Below are 15,198 nucleotides of genomic sequence, written 5' to 3'. Positions count from 1 at the left end.
AAATTAAAACATGTTCTATGTGTTCTATCAATCGTAAAAAACCTCAACATCTCTCAATTAGTTAAAGACAATATGTTATTGTTGAATTTCAACCTAATTTTTGTGGGGTTAAAAACAAAATCTTGGGGGTGGAATTGGATAGGGACATACTTAAAGATGGATTATGCCAGTTAGCCGCTCCAAAACTACATATAAATAATTTCCATAATTTTATTGTTGCAAATTCTAATGATTCAAGAGTCGTATCATCCGTTTTTTTCTTCGGCATGTTTGTTGATTTTAATCACCTTGCATTTCTAGTTAATGTAATGGTGATCAAATCCCTTTTACCCAAAAGTTTTTAATTAAATGCTTGTGCAGCTTTGGCCTTTTTAATTATTAAGAGAGATTGCCCATTTCTACTAGCTTTTTTGTTCTCATTTTAATTTCTTCATATATATGATCATGGAATGATTTTAGCCTAAAGCCTTCAATATTTAAAACCATTAAAGACCCTTGACATTAGAAGTATTTTCCAAAGTGTCTTTTATGTTTCTCCGGTTATTGTTTTGTTCTTTTTTAAAAAAGTACAAATGACTCCCTAAAAAATTTATTCTCGTTTCAATTGTTTTATATATTGATCAAAAATTGTTTCAAACCTAAGATGCTCTCAATTATTTAAGACCATATAATCCTTAAATATGAGACCTTACCTAAAAAAACATGAAAATCCAACATCCAATCATCGATAACGGTTGTGAAAAAATCGAGAATAATCAATAACTGCCAATCAATACGAGGGATGTTTTATGTTTAGTGTTTAACCTACTTTTTTTTAGCATAAAAAAAGATTACCAAAAGTTTATATATATATATGTGTGTGTTTGTGTATGTACATACACTTTACATAACATTAGCCTGACCACCAACCAACATCGGTTAAGTTGGTCGACTTGATTATTTGGTACATAATCCTTACTCTTATATTCATCATCCAATCATAAATTTGAACTAAGTCGCTTAAAATTAAAACCTACAATATTTGATTTTGGTCGGTTCAATGTTTTACAATCGCATGTTTGTTCCATCTCTAGTTTTGAATATTTAATGGAAAACGATTAAGATTAAAAAATATAAAGCTATAATTGTAACATTTTAAAACGATTTAAAGACTAGGAAATCTTATTCTAAAACAAAAAATGTATTTTTTTCCCAATAAAAAAAAAGAAATGAAGAAAATAACATTATTATTACCCTAATACTCTCAGCATCACCCACGCGACACGTCGGCCGGCGGCTCCTCTCAGTCTTCGTTTCTTCTCGATATCGCCTCCCTCTCAGACTCTCAGTCTTCGATTCCCTCTCATTCTCAGCCTCACCCACACGCTGCAAGCCGGCTCCCTCGATTGTTTGGTAGGAATAAGCTCTTCTTGGTTTGTTTTTCTTTATGGTTTATTCAGCTGATTTCATGTTCAATTTGAGTTGCAACGGTGGTTAGGGTTCAATTGGTGCTGATTTATTCAGCTGATTTCATGTTCTCAATTGAAGTTGCAATGATGTTTAGGATTCAATTGGAGTTGCAATAGTGCTTAGAGTTCAGAAGAAGTTGGTTGAATTTAAAGAAAAGAAAGGGCATAAAACTCATTTCGAATGTGGCCAACATTTGTGTAGAAACAAAACATCTTTCTTTTTTTATAAAAAAAAACCATAACCCGGTGACCCAACCCGTCAATTATGGGTCGGATTGGGTTCATCTGACCCTTACACATTCATTTTTTGGCGAACCGTAATTTGCCTCCATCCCGCCTTGTGTACACTCCTCAGTGCAATTCTCATACCATTCTTCTTTCTCAACTTTTCTTTCTAGGGTTTTGGCGCAGGGTTTTCGACGTTCGTACTTCATCGAAGCCACTCATCATGCACGCTCCGGTTCTCGTTCTCAGTTAATCTCCTTTCCCTTTCATCCTTTCCTTTGCATCATATCCTCTTCTGTTTCTTAGATCTCAAATCAAATGGGATTGTGTTAATTTCACCTGCTGTTTTCCTAACATTTCGGCTGTTCGATCCATCTTCGTCCCTTTTTCTTTTCTGTTTTTTCTATCTAACTGTTTTTTATGTTGGTGAATTGAGCAGAAGATTCTCTAAAACGTGAGTCTGGGAGCAAGGTTCACCATGCTAACATCCAGGCTTCCAAGGTTTGTGTTATTTGCTTCTTACGCTTTACTTTAATCTGAAGTTCTTGCCATTTCATGACATTTCCACTTCTCCTGCAGGCTGTTGCTGATATTATTCGTACCACGTTGGGCCCAAGATCTATGTTGAAGATGTTACTTGATGCTCAAGGAGGTGTTTGTATTTTTCCCCCTTTCTTTTTATGTTCCGATGACTATATGAAGCTGTTTTTGTATTTCCGTCGCAAGTGAAAATATTTTGTCACTGTTTAATTGTTTTAAGTAGCATCCAGAGATTCTCCATCTTATGAAAATTTCAAACGAACATGGTTTTATTAATTTCGATTGCTCTGCTGCGAGTCAGTTGCTGACTACTCTCTGTGGATTCAACAGGGATCGTTGTTACCAATGATGGAAATGCCATTCTCCGAGAATTGGATATTGCACATCCAGCAGCAAAAGCATGTTTTCTATCAATGTTCTTTTTCTCTGTTTCTTACTAATTTTCTATTATTCTTCTCTCTATTTAACACATTAGCGCTTTTGCTTGTTATTTCCATCCCTTTTCACTTTTCTGTTTAATGCTTTACCGATCTGGCATGACATGACTCCTTTGCTGCTGACAGTCGATGATCGAACTTAGCCGGACACAAGACGAGGAAGTAGGAGATGGAACTACATCAGTTATTGTGCTTGGTATGTGTTGGACCAGTGTGTAATGCTTTATTTTTGTAACAGAGGACGAACAACAGTTAACCATTGATCTATTCTGAGTGAGGCGTTTTTAACTTTTTTTTTTTCCTTGTATGGGGGATTATTTTGGAATGTCCGTGCGAAGCTCTCTTTTTTTTTTTTCTCTCCCCTCTCCCTTAATGATTTGAACTGTACATTAGTGATGATAAGTTGGCTCATTGAGTTGAATCTCTCTATTTAATTTTTAATTCTCGTCCTTGAAGCTGGTGAGATGCTCCATGTTGCTGAGGCCTTCATTGAGAAAAATTATCACCCAACTGTCATTTGTCGGGGTAATTTTTGTTTTTTAGCCAGTGGTTTCATCTTGGATATTGATCATAACAGGATCTTTATAAACGTCAATTTCTTTTGTTATAGCCTATAACAAAGCTCTAGAGGATGCACTCGCTGTGCTTGATAAAATAGCAATGGACATCGATGTGAGAGATCGTAAGTTACTTGAATGTTTTACCTTTGAGTTGTTGAGTAAAATGGCCTTCAGTATAATCATGTATTCATGTCTACTAACTTAGACACCAGATGCTGCAGTTACTCATATCAAAACCAGATGCTTCAATATATTTCTTCTCGAACAATTACTGGTTTATTCCATTAAAAACTAATGCAACATTAATTGGAAAGATCTCTACTCTACTAATGACTATCATGTGACAGGCACTGCTATGTTGGGGCTGGTCAAAAGCTGCATAGGCACCAAGTTCACTAGTCAATTTGGAGATCTGATTGCTGTAAGAATTTTAGTTCATTGCCTTGTGACATTGTTGTATGATTTCATTTGTTTGTATATTTTCAATCTAATATGTGAATCATCTTTAGAAGTTGGAAAATGATCCATCTCTATCATGGCTATGTAGATTAGTTGCTGTAGACAAGTTAAAGTATTGATTGATTGGTTCATCCACTCTTCCCTTAAGGATGCAAGATCTTTAGATTCAGTGTCAAGATTTTTAGGAGGTTGTTGCAGAAGACAACTTAAAATAGATAATTTGGTTCTTTTCTGATCTTTTTGGCCTATAAGGATGCCAGGTCTTTCTATTCACGATGTTATAAGTTTTTAGGAGGAGATTTGTCTAGTAGACCTGTTGCTTGATTTATTTTCATTTGCAGAAGATATTGATCATGTGTAGCCTGCAAGAAGTTATAATCTTATTTGCAGATAGTCCAAGTTTTCTAGTGAATTTAAATTTAATTATTTCAAGTGTTTTTTTTCTTTTTCAAGAGTTGAATATTGAAGAAAATTTAGGCTGTTATTCGTGGACAGTGTATAGACTACGTGCATTTAAAATCTTATATGTACTCTAAAGATCTAATTGTGATGATCAAGGGTTTCCTTCTCCATTTGTCATGTAGAGAGGTGTTTTTTTGTGGCAAGTTAGAGTGTGTATTGTGGGGTTTTTGGGGAGAGAGACATGATAGACTTTTCAGTGGAGTGTTGAGGGATTCAAGCATTGTTTGGTCCCTTGCTAGGTTCTATGTTTCTTAGGATCCGCAAAATCTTTCGGTAAATATTTGTAAAGTACTTTTTTTTTTGCTAAACTGAAGACCCTTCCTTTAGTGATGCTCCTTTTTGTGGACTTTTTCTTTTTGCTAGATGCCTATGTATTATTTCATTTTTCTCTCACTGAAATGTTGATTTTTCATTTTTTTTAATTGATCGTATAAATTTTCTAGTTTATTTATTTATTTTTTATTTCATGGGTTTCCTTTTTAATGGAATTGAAGATTAAAAAATATTTTGGCTAGTGGAATATTTGAGGTTTTATACATTCAGCCATGTCATTGTTCAACCTCCAGGATTTAGCAATTGATGCTACTACAATTGTCGGTGTTGATCTTGGCCAAGGCGTTCGTGAAGTAGACATCAAGAAGTACATAAAAGTTGAGAAGGTTCCAGGTGGTCAGTTAGAAGATTCAAAGGTTCTTAAAGGAGTGATGTTTAACAAAGATGTTATCGCCCCTGGAAAAATGAGAAGGAAGATTGTCAATCCACGCATTATTCTTCTTGACTGCCCCCTAGAATACAAGAAAGGTGAAAACCAGACAAATGCTGAGTTGGTCAAAGAAGAAGATTGGGGAATCCTACTGAAAATGGAAGAGGAATACATTGAGAATATCTGTGCACAGATAATCAAATTCAAACCTGACCTGGTTATCACAGAGAAGGGCCTCAGCGATTTGGCTTGCCATTATCTGAGTAGAGCTGGTATCAGTGCAATTAGGCGGTTGAGGAAAACTGACAATAATAGAATAGCCAAGGCTTGTGGTGCTGTAATTGTGAACAGACCTGATGAGTTGCAGGAATCAGATGTTGGAACTGGTGCTGGATTATTTGAAGTTAAGAAGATAGGGGATGAATTTTTTGCTTTTATAGTGGATTGCAAGGAGCCAAAAGCTTGTACTGTGCTTCTGAGAGGCGCTAGTAAAGATCTTTTGAATGAAGTAGAGAGAAATTTGCAGGTAATTTAACGATAACAATGTTTTGAAGGATATTTTTGATGTTTTTTCCCCATACTGAGCATGCGTATTGTGTTCTTGATTCAGGATGCGATGTCTGTAGCAAGGAACATATTAAAAAATCCAAAACTTGTTCCTGGGGGAGGTGCTACCGAGTTGACTGTATCTGCTACGCTTAAACAGAAGAGTTCTTCTGTTGAAGGCATAGAAAAGGTAATTCTAATCCATTTTGGGTTATCTTGTTTATTTTTTTGAAATGTGAAATACTCATCATCTAAGTTTTTAGTACCCATAATATGGTTATTACCCTTCTGACAGAAAAATGTTATGGTTTTTTGTTGTGGATTAAGATGGACCTACCCTTGTACCAAGTGGGCCCTGGCCCATAACTTTACAAAATCACACACATGATTTGCTTGGTTAACTATGATATGTGCTGTGACCTTATTATTATTATTATTATTATTATTTTTTGTGGTTAACTTTCAATTTTTTGAATATGTGATTAAAACAGTGGCCTTATGAAGCTGCTGCATTAGCTTTTGAAGCCATACCTCGAACTTTGGCTCAGAATTGTGGGGTGAATGTAATACGAACCATGACAGCATTGCAAGGAAAGGTATTGAACTTTTGTGTAAGACAGTATATGCTGAAGCCTTGACACTTCATTTTTTAGAATGATCATGTGTTGATTTTCCCCATATTTTCCCTCTTTTATAGCATGCCAATGGTGAAAACGCCTGGACAGGTATAGATGGAAACACTGGTGAAATCACTGACATGAAAGAGCGTAAGGTATGATTTCTATTCAGTGGCCTGCAATTTTACCTCTACCTAGGTAGCTTTAATAATGTTATAATTAGACCTCTTTATCGTCCTTTTGCTGAAAATGGAAACACAATTCACGAGGTTTAAAATTGTAAAAATAGGGAGTGCCGTCATTTAATCTATCTTCGTTGAGAATCTATGCTCTCTCTAAAGAGAGCTGACCTGAACTCCACAACTTGTGATGTGTGGTGTAACCATTGTTCTCTTATGTTTTTGAGTTTGAGTAGTGTAACCGATATCCTGCACCTGCTTGAATTTAATAGATAACCATGTCAAACAAGTTTTATTTTTCCTCCTAAACCGTGCTGTTCTGATTATTGGATTTAAATGTTTTTCTTTTAGACTTGCCTAACTTTTGCTATTGTGTTATGTTGGCTTTTTCAGATTTGGGATGTGTATAATGTAAAGGCCCAAACTTTTAAGACAGCTATAGAAGCTTCCTGCATGCTGCTAAGAATCGACGACATTGTTAGCGGTATTAAGAAGAAACAGGCACCAGGGGCAGGACCAACAAAGCCACAAATTGAGACGGAAGCGGATGCAGATAATGAGCAAATTCTTCCAGAGTAAATTAATTTTGGACTTTTAATTTAAGAGTTCTTTCTTCCTTGTATTTTGGTATCAGTTTTCTTGTCTCTCCAATGGTGTTATCGTGCTAGAGCTAGCGCTAGCTATTTAGGTGGGTTCGTTTCTTTACAGCTTTATAGCTAGGGCCCTTTGTGTTCTCTTGGGTTGGGACTTCCGAAATATAATATGGTCAGCGGATGAATTCAATTTTGTTACCAGCGGTTTGATTTCGGGTTGATGTTTGAGAATAGTGATTTAATTTTTCAATACATTGGCTGATGGTTCCTAAGAGACCAAACTCTTCTTACTTTCACTCCAAAATCAATCTAATACGATAGGAAATAGCAGTGTAAAATCACATTCAATTAATTATTAATGGCTACAGGCATGTTTTAGTGTCACGTTTAGAAGCAAGACATTTTTTCGTATGGACTGGAATTGCTTGCATGATATGATCTTCTCACCCCCTCTTGTGTTGTGTGTGATTTGGAATGTGCCTTCAAATTCTTCATTTATTATTTTATGTTGTTTCTCTCGTGTATTTGGGTGGGGCTGATAGCAATAGCAAAAGCAAAAGGAAAAGAATTAAATAAATGAATTCTCTTTTAATGACCAAGTTTTAAAAGATCTAGACTTGCACTTTTATACATGGTTTGCATATATTCAACTTTTGAGTTTGCAATTATAATTACTTGTATTTAGGTAATAATCAAACTTGTTAAAATCTATTATCAACTAGAATTCTTTGTACGGAGGATTGGACGTTTAACCTCTAGTGAGGATAGTCATGCCAACTATGTTGGTCAAGTTATGTTAAGTTTATTTTGGTAATTTGAGAAACGTAAATTTTTGCAAAAGTTGGTTTTAAAATGAATATGGTATCATTATAAATTATAAATAAAATATGGTAGAAGTATCAAATTGCACCCCAAAATTTTAGGTTTGTACCCATTAAAACTTCTGAATTGAATAATTGAATCAACTGAAATGTTAATTTGCTTTGTTTAATAGATATTTGTGTGAAACTTTTGATTAAAACATTTGATTACAATTGTTTATTATTATTATTATTATTATTATATATTGACATCTTGAATGAATAAACTTCTTTAAATGTTGATCTTACGAAAAGAAGGAGCGACGGTACGATGGTCAAGAAAATTTTGACTAAAAGCTTAAATTGTTGATTTGTAATTAAATTCACTCTTGTGCTTCAATATTCAAACTTTTAGAGAGGATATTAAAAGACACAGGACTATTAATCTTAAGATAGACAATAGTGTATGTAATATTGGAGATGTTTTATTAAAATAATGATGTTTTAAAAACTCATTAGGGAAATAATGCATTTTGTAAACTATTTAGAAAAATAATGCATTAAAAAAAAAAAAAAAAGACGTTGTACCTATATTTAAAAAAAAACAAAACAAAATAGGTCGAAGAAATGGGCGAGTCTTAAAAAAAAAGGACCCGGTAATTAAATACATTACATACGTTAAATTTAAAATACAGTACATCAAAAAGTATACATTAGATACATTGAATTAAAAATGATAATTTATTATTTTAAATTAAATACATTACATCAAAAAGTGGTCTCGTTAAATACATGACATCAAATGATAATTTACTATATTTGATTAAGTATTTTTATCCGGGAGTTAAATTAAAATTTAACTAGGTTCAAATAAAAATTTGTGAAGTATAAATTTTAATCCTAAATTTTAATTTCATTGAAATGTAACTCATATTTAGATAAACATTGAAATGCTAAAAGCTTGCCTTTTTCTTTTCCTATCTCACCAAGTAAAATTTTATCTTTCAAATCTTTTTTTTTTTTTTTTTTTTTTGTAGTAAATTCTCGTAATACTTCGTTTGTGTATTAAATTGATTTTTTGTATTTAAAGAAACATTCGATTTTACTTAATATAAAAACTTAGCTTAAAATAGAGGTGAGTATAGTAAACTGAAAAGTCAAACCGACCAAACCAAAGGTAGAATGTAAATCCGAGGCCTAAAATTTTAAAATATGAATAGTAGTAAATTCTTTTATGGGATGAGTTTAGGTGAGCATAATTAATATGCATTCTATTTTAGAGGGAGAGAACGAATCCTTTTTTCACCATCATTAAATAATATCAAGAAATAGTTACAAATATAATAATTAGATTCAAAATAATTAAATATATAACAACATTTTAAAAATATTATAAATATAGCTAAGTATCTTATTATATAAATTTTTTAAGCTTATTTGGTTAGGCCAAAAATTTACTTCTCAACGTCTATTATATTTTATTTGAATACATCAACAACATCAGAGATTAAATTGATACATTTTTTTAAATTAATAATTCAAATTGATATAGAAGTCTACAATTTTAATGATATAATTATTAGTTCACACTTCACTGCTCAAAATTTGATACAACACTCCACTTGAAAGATTGCTATGAAGTGATCCTTAATGTTTTCATCAAGTCAGGACGAGGCGAACTTTTGTTTTTGCTCACAATTTCCTTGTGGGGGCAGAAAAAAATGAGTGATAACAACGCCGCCTTGAACACTAGTGGCGCAAGCTCGAAAGGGGTAACCCCTTTCAGAGAATTCTATCCACATCTTAAAGAACGATTGGTGAAGGATTTATACCCAATTTCCCATTTCAAATCGCAAATTTTCATACTTAAGGGGATACCCATTAAGAAATTTCCCTCTTTTCCCCCTCTATTGGCTCTTATTTGAAGAGCCCAAGCAAGCTAAGGGGGCCTTCTTAATTGGGATTCCAGCAATTCTTCATATAATGGCTTGCAGACTCGTAGATTCCATGGCTCTTTTCAATGCATGTTTTTTTACTTTTTAATCTCTCCCTGTTATTGTACCTGTGTTCTTCTTTTCTCTTATTATTTTGGTTTGATTATCAGGGCCCCCATCAGAATTTAGCTCGAACCCAGAAAATTGCATCCCATTGTTCTCCAGGTATGTTTTAGTATCTTCCTTTTGAGAATTATTTGAAGCTGTTTAAGAATTTGTAATTACTTGATAAAATGAATCTGTCTAGCGGTTGTCTGATACAGTGCGACACAGTTAGAGTATATCCATTGAAGATTCAATCTCATTTCCTTTGTCACTCCGGAAAAAACCTTGCTGTTGCAGACATGATTTTTGTAATAAAATGTAGAGTAAAATTGGAAATTAGATAGAATTTAGAGTCTAACTCGTTCTGGCAATTTAGATTTTCAAGTACATTGATAATTCTTCATATCCTCATTCAACTTAAGCATGAATTTTGATATACCATAAAATGAATTAATTGACTAGGAACCAACCAACATAGCTTAGATTTTCCATTGTCAATTTAGACAGTTCAAACATGCTTATTCCGATAAACAGGTACATTGCAAGTGAAGGGGGAAATACTATTTCAGAAGAAAATCAAGCGTCAAAACTATTTACTTCCTGTGAAGAAGGCTGCAATTTTACGGGCTGTTGCTGTTCCAGTTGCACCACCATCTTCTTCAGCAGATAGTGCTGAATATAGAAAACAATTATCAGAAAGCTATGGATTTGAGCAAATTGGAGAACCTCTTCCTGATAATGTTAGGTTAAAAGATATAGTTGAGTCTCTTCCAAAAGAGGTATTTCATTTTGTTGCAACATACTGGTGTTTAACGTTTGTCCGTGAGGTGGTTGCATTTTCTTTTCTTCTGTCAAATAAAATTCTGATGGTGCTATCTAGTTCACGCATATAGTTTTTTACTTAGCCTAGTTAGCATATGTTCATGTTTCTTTTACTCATTGTATCTTATTCTTTTCATTTTTTTAAAGGTGTTTGAGATCAATGATGTGAAAGCATGGAAATCTGTTTTAGTATCTGTAGCTTCTTACTCATTAGGCCTTGTCATGATTGCAAAAGCTCCATGGTATCTACTACCTTTGGCTTGGGCATGGACTGGAACTGCAATAACAGGGGTTAGTCTTATTCAAATATTCTTTCTGGTTGCTTCCCTTTCTCTTTCTCTTCTTCTCATCCTTGTCAGACTTGCAGCTCTGGCCACTGAAGTTTCTTTCCTCCCCAAGTTCTTTGTTATAGGTCATGATTGTGCTCATAAATCATTTTCAAGGAACAAGTTAGTAGAAGACATTGTGGGTACTTTGGCTTTCATGCCTCTAATATACCCATATGAGCCTTGGCGGTTTAAGCATGATCAACATCATGCAAAGACAAACATGTATTAATAATCTCTCCTCTGTCTCTATCTCTCTTTGAAATACTTATGTTAGCTCTATCTTCCTGCAGAAGCGTTGTTCAATATTGTTGTGTCCTTAGTATAAAGAAATATCTTATTGAGGTTGGATAGCATCTAGTTAAGCAATGCAAAAGCCTTGATAAGTAATATTGAGCAGAACAATACGGATGGATATTAGTGTGTTATTGTAAGGGACCTGATTAGAGATATATGGGGGTTATTAGTAGAATATTAGTATGGTTATTAGAAGGGGCCAATTAGTAAATAGCTAGTAAGTTGGTTAGAGTTTTTAGTTATAAATAGAGGGAATTGAGTTGAGAGAAAGGTGTGAAGAATTTTGTGGGATTTCCTTGTGAAGAAATTTGGGAGAGTCTAGCCCTTTCTAAATAGGGGTTACCTTGTTACTTCTCTCTAATTAGGTCCCTTATAGTTATAAATTTATAATCCGTACCTTGAAGTACTAGGTTTGTTCACATGACGTCTTATTTACTTATCACTGTTAGTTCTCCCTTGTATCTTGGATCAAGTTAATAAATTTTCTCCATATGTTTTGCATTTTTTGTAGAGTTAAATATTGCTGTGTTAGTTTGAAATACTACACGTATAACCAAATAGGAATCCATATTTTATAAGTTTGATTTGTTACTTGCACTTTAAAGATTTATGCCTTTTATCGTCTAGTTTTAGCTAACGTTCCATTTTCATTCTTATCCACATATTATAGGCTGGAAGAAGATACTGCTTGGCATCCTGTGTGGAAAGAGGAATTTGATTCAGCTCCTATTTTGCGTAAAGCAATCATATATGGTTACGGTCCATTTCGACCGTGGATGTCTATAGCTCATTGGTAAGTTTACCTTGGATGGTTCCTTTGCAAGAATAGTTTGACTTTATATGAAGATTTCTTGTATGTGATTTGACCAAGTTCTCTCTTTCATTAATATGCACCATTCTGCTCTTATGCATAGGTTGTTGTGGCACTTCGATTTGAAAAAGTTCAGACCAAACGAAGTGAAAAGAGTGAAGATAAGCTTAGCTTGTGTTTTTGCATTTATGTTTATTGGATGGCCATTGATCATCTACAAGACTGGGATTCTTGGGTGGGTCAAGTTCTGGTTAATGCCATGGCTGGGCTACCACTTCTGGGTAACGTCATTTGCTTGCCTCTTTTTTTATTACAGTTTCTTCTATAGTCCTATGATCAATTCAATTGATGATCTGGGTTGGATAGTGACTTTTCATGGTTCTTCATGATGTAACAATGGATTAAGAAACTAGTTAACAATCAGAATTAGAGGATATATATATATATGGCAGGGTAGACTCTATTAAAATGAACCATGTAGCTTAGACTGCGGTATCCAAGTATCTTTTGATATTTTTGAAACATTAATCTTAATGAAGCTTATATTTTGCACAAATTTTCTTGAAGCAAATTAAAGAATGCTTAATACCTTACTTTCAAGATCATGAGACAATGATACGATGTTTATGCCACCGTTTTCCATTCATAGAGGGTCGATATTTATTGTTCTTGTTCTGCATAACTTTGAAATTGTCCCAGATAAAATTTGTTGGTTTTGCTTTTGTAAACTTAGCTTCTGTTTAAATCACCTTTTGTTTCTTTCTTAGATGAGCACTTTCACCATGGTTCATCACACAGCTCCTCATATACCGTTTAAGTCATCAGAAGAGTGGAACGCAGCTCAAGCACAGCTCAATGGAACAGTTCACTGTGCTTATCCTCAATGGTACTGAATCATTCACATCAGTGTCCTTTTTCTCCTTTTCTTCTCTTTTCTTGCTTAATTTGACTCTAAGCCGATAGAAAGGCGTATCAGCAAAAGTTTCAGGCACTGTTCTTGAGATTATCTAGTCTTGAAATTGCTAGATAATTCATGTGAATTAAGATTTATTACCATAAGTCACATTGACTTAGCTTCTAAGTTTATCTTCTCCCTTCTACAGGATTGAGATTCTGTGCCATGACATCAATGTGCACATTCCCCACCATGTTTCTCCAAGAATACCTAGTTACAACTTACGGACAGCTCATAAGTCTCTTCAAGAAAACTGGGGAAAGGTAATGGGGTAAACCAGATGCATGTGCGTGTTTTTTTTCCACATAGTTTGGAGTTCGGTTCTTACAAAATCTAATGGTTGCTTTGTTTATTTTATTGCATATATATTTTCCCCCATTGATGCTTATAATCTAGTTCTTTTCTTCCACTTTGTTACACATTCTGTAGCATCTGAATGAGGCTTCATGGAATTGGCGATTAATGAAGACAATCATGACGGTATGCCATGTCTACAGTAAAGAGGAAAACTACGTCGCATTTGACCGACTCAATAAAGAAGATTCTTATCCCATTACATTCCTCAAGAAAGTTATGCCTGATCTTGCTTGATTATCTGACTTACTTCAACCTTCAGGAACACAGACGCTTCTTTCTTTCTTTCGCTGTGCAATGTTTTCTCCACAGATTTTGAAGACGAAATGGAAGGAAAGCTTGCTTTGGTTGGCTGCCGTATATTGAGTTAAAGAATATATATCTCTATTTCATTTTCCAGCCTCTCTCATTTTTTTGTTCTTTTAAGGTAGTTGTGATCTAAAGTGGAAAAACAGACCTTTGGTGTTTTATGTTACCACTTTATAAAAAGGTGGAATGGAAACGAAACATTCTCTTTATCAAAGAGACCTACTGACGAAAGATCAATACAACACAACCATTATCATTGCCTTTTCTTCTGCAGCAGCCAGCAACCCTTTATTGAAATATAGAAACATTAAATAGAATCATGATAGAGAGACAACTTTAGAAGATAAAAATCTGTATTTTTCTATATAATAGTATAGTTCGACATTTCGGTCAAAATCTTTATTTTCAAGAAACCAAATATATTAATTCATATATTTTTCAAAGATTGTTCCCATCATTTAACTTTAAACTTGAACTAATGTGAGTTCTCAAATATCTTTCAAACTCTATCAACTTGTGGAGTTTTCTTTTTCTTATTTCTTTTTCATTATATTGGGTTATGTTTAATGTCATTATTTTTCTATTCTTATCATGTTATGTTAGTGTAATGCTCTGAGTTTTCATTTTTACAATAAGCAATTAACGGTTATTTTATATGTAAATATTTCTTTTTTTTTTTTTTAATTTTATAATTAATTTTCAGTATTTGATATTATCTTGTCATTATTTTTTAATTTATGCTCGACATTTATACATATATTTTACGATATAAATTTAAATAATATTTTACTTTATAGAAATGATAATTAAAAATGTCAATTATAGTCTAATTTCGTCCTAACTAAAGTTTCATCAATATTTTTATGAAAGAGTTAGAAAAATTACCTATTTTAGAGATGATTTCTCACTAATGTTTTAAGATTTCAATTATTATCTTAATTAAGATTTCATGTCTTTTATGACTATTTTAACCTTCACATTAATATTAAATATAATTGATTCTCGAAAATATATAATAAATATTACCTTAATTATATTATACCAAATTTATTATCTATTTTATATTCATGACCTGCCTCATTTTTTGACCTATTCAAATAGTATCTTAAGAAATAAATTGTCGCTTTTTTTGATTAATTGTTTGAAATATAAAAAATTTGAAAATGTTGAATTTATCTTTGCCATTATTTTAGGGATATGATGTAAAATTTGAATTCAAATGGTTATTAAAAATATGTATGATGTATTATTTAATAAAATTTTGATAAGTATTATGATATTGAATTTATATTTGCCATTAAAATGGTATTTTAACCAAAATTATAATACCCTTTTGTATCCTCTCTTTCATATCAAACCCTTGTAATTTAAATTTCTATTTCTGAAATTTTGGTTTTTGAAAAATATTGAGGCACAACGAAAACACGAGTATCGAAAAAATATAATAAATAATAAATTAAGAAAATATAAAAATTTCCACTATTTACAATTTGACAAGCATAAAATGAATTACATGATCACTAAGGTTCATATCAAGAAACATGACAATATAGTTGAAGTGTAGAGGAAGTGACACATGACAATTGAGATTAAGCATAGTAGGACATCTATTTTTCATAATATTTATAATAGGTTTTATAATATGGTTTTTCAAATTTATTTTAAAATATTAGAATTCTAGATTTTTTTTGATAAAAAAAAAACAAGTTTTCGAGA

At 32.9% G+C, this 15,198-nt stretch overlaps 2 protein-coding genes across 3 annotated transcripts; both read left to right on the top strand.

Annotated features, from left to right (window-relative positions):
- Nucleotides 1–1,227: 1,227 nt before the first annotated feature.
- On the top strand, nucleotides 1,228–7,050 carry LOC103487359 (T-complex protein 1 subunit gamma). 2 transcript variants are annotated; one of them, XM_008445640.3, is made up of 14 exons: nucleotides 1,228–1,392; nucleotides 1,847–1,921; nucleotides 2,113–2,174; nucleotides 2,253–2,325; nucleotides 2,544–2,611; nucleotides 2,777–2,846; nucleotides 3,107–3,175; nucleotides 3,261–3,332; nucleotides 3,558–3,631; nucleotides 4,698–5,360; nucleotides 5,445–5,570; nucleotides 5,872–5,976; nucleotides 6,078–6,152; nucleotides 6,570–7,050. In XM_008445640.3, exons 2-14 carry the CDS (start codon nucleotides 1,897–1,899, stop codon nucleotides 6,753–6,755), a joined length of 1,668 nt encoding a protein of 555 aa, XP_008443862.2. In that variant the 5' UTR covers nucleotides 1,228–1,392; nucleotides 1,847–1,896; the 3' UTR covers nucleotides 6,756–7,050. The 2 variants fall into 2 exon arrangements, with proteins under 2 accessions (XP_008443862.2, XP_050937509.1); XM_051081552.1 differs by lacking the exon at nucleotides 1,228–1,392 and having other exon boundaries at nucleotides 1,543–1,921.
- Nucleotides 7,051–9,222: 2,172 nt separating this feature from the next.
- On the top strand, nucleotides 9,223–13,748 carry LOC103487358 (omega-6 fatty acid desaturase, chloroplastic). The gene is made up of 10 exons (XM_008445639.3): nucleotides 9,223–9,591; nucleotides 9,674–9,728; nucleotides 10,143–10,387; nucleotides 10,578–10,721; nucleotides 10,830–10,981; nucleotides 11,724–11,846; nucleotides 11,968–12,145; nucleotides 12,632–12,750; nucleotides 12,968–13,082; nucleotides 13,249–13,748. Exons 1-10 carry the CDS (start codon nucleotides 9,553–9,555, stop codon nucleotides 13,408–13,410), a joined length of 1,332 nt encoding a protein of 443 aa, XP_008443861.2. The 5' UTR covers nucleotides 9,223–9,552; the 3' UTR covers nucleotides 13,411–13,748.
- Nucleotides 13,749–15,198: the final 1,450 nt, after the last annotated feature.

Source organism: Cucumis melo, chromosome 2 (assembly GCF_025177605.1).
Source record: "Cucumis melo cultivar AY chromosome 2, USDA_Cmelo_AY_1.0, whole genome shotgun sequence".
NCBI classification, from domain to species: domain Eukaryota; kingdom Viridiplantae; phylum Streptophyta; class Magnoliopsida; order Cucurbitales; family Cucurbitaceae; genus Cucumis; species Cucumis melo.
This window is presented reverse-complemented; position numbering and strand designations above follow the sequence as displayed.

Bases quoted from the DNA above. Each gene is read 5' to 3' on its own strand.
- LOC103487358 (XM_008445639.3), top strand. From the start codon at position 9,553: ATGGCTTGCAGACTCGTAGATTCCATGGCTCTTTTCAAT. The intron at 9,592-9,673 runs GCATGTTTTTTT...TTTGATTATCAG, and splicing joins ATTCCATGGCTCTTTTCAAT to GGCCCCCATCAGAATTTAGC. The intron at 12,146-12,631 runs GTAACGTCATTT...TTTCTTTCTTAG, and splicing joins GGCTGGGCTACCACTTCTGG to ATGAGCACTTTCACCATGGT.
- LOC103487359 (XM_008445640.3), top strand. From the start codon at position 1,897: ATGCACGCTCCGGTTCTCGTTCTCA. The intron at 3,176-3,260 runs GTAATTTTTGTT...CTTTTGTTATAG, and splicing joins CCCAACTGTCATTTGTCGGG to CCTATAACAAAGCTCTAGAG. The intron at 5,361-5,444 runs GTAATTTAACGA...TTCTTGATTCAG, and splicing joins AAGTAGAGAGAAATTTGCAG to GATGCGATGTCTGTAGCAAG.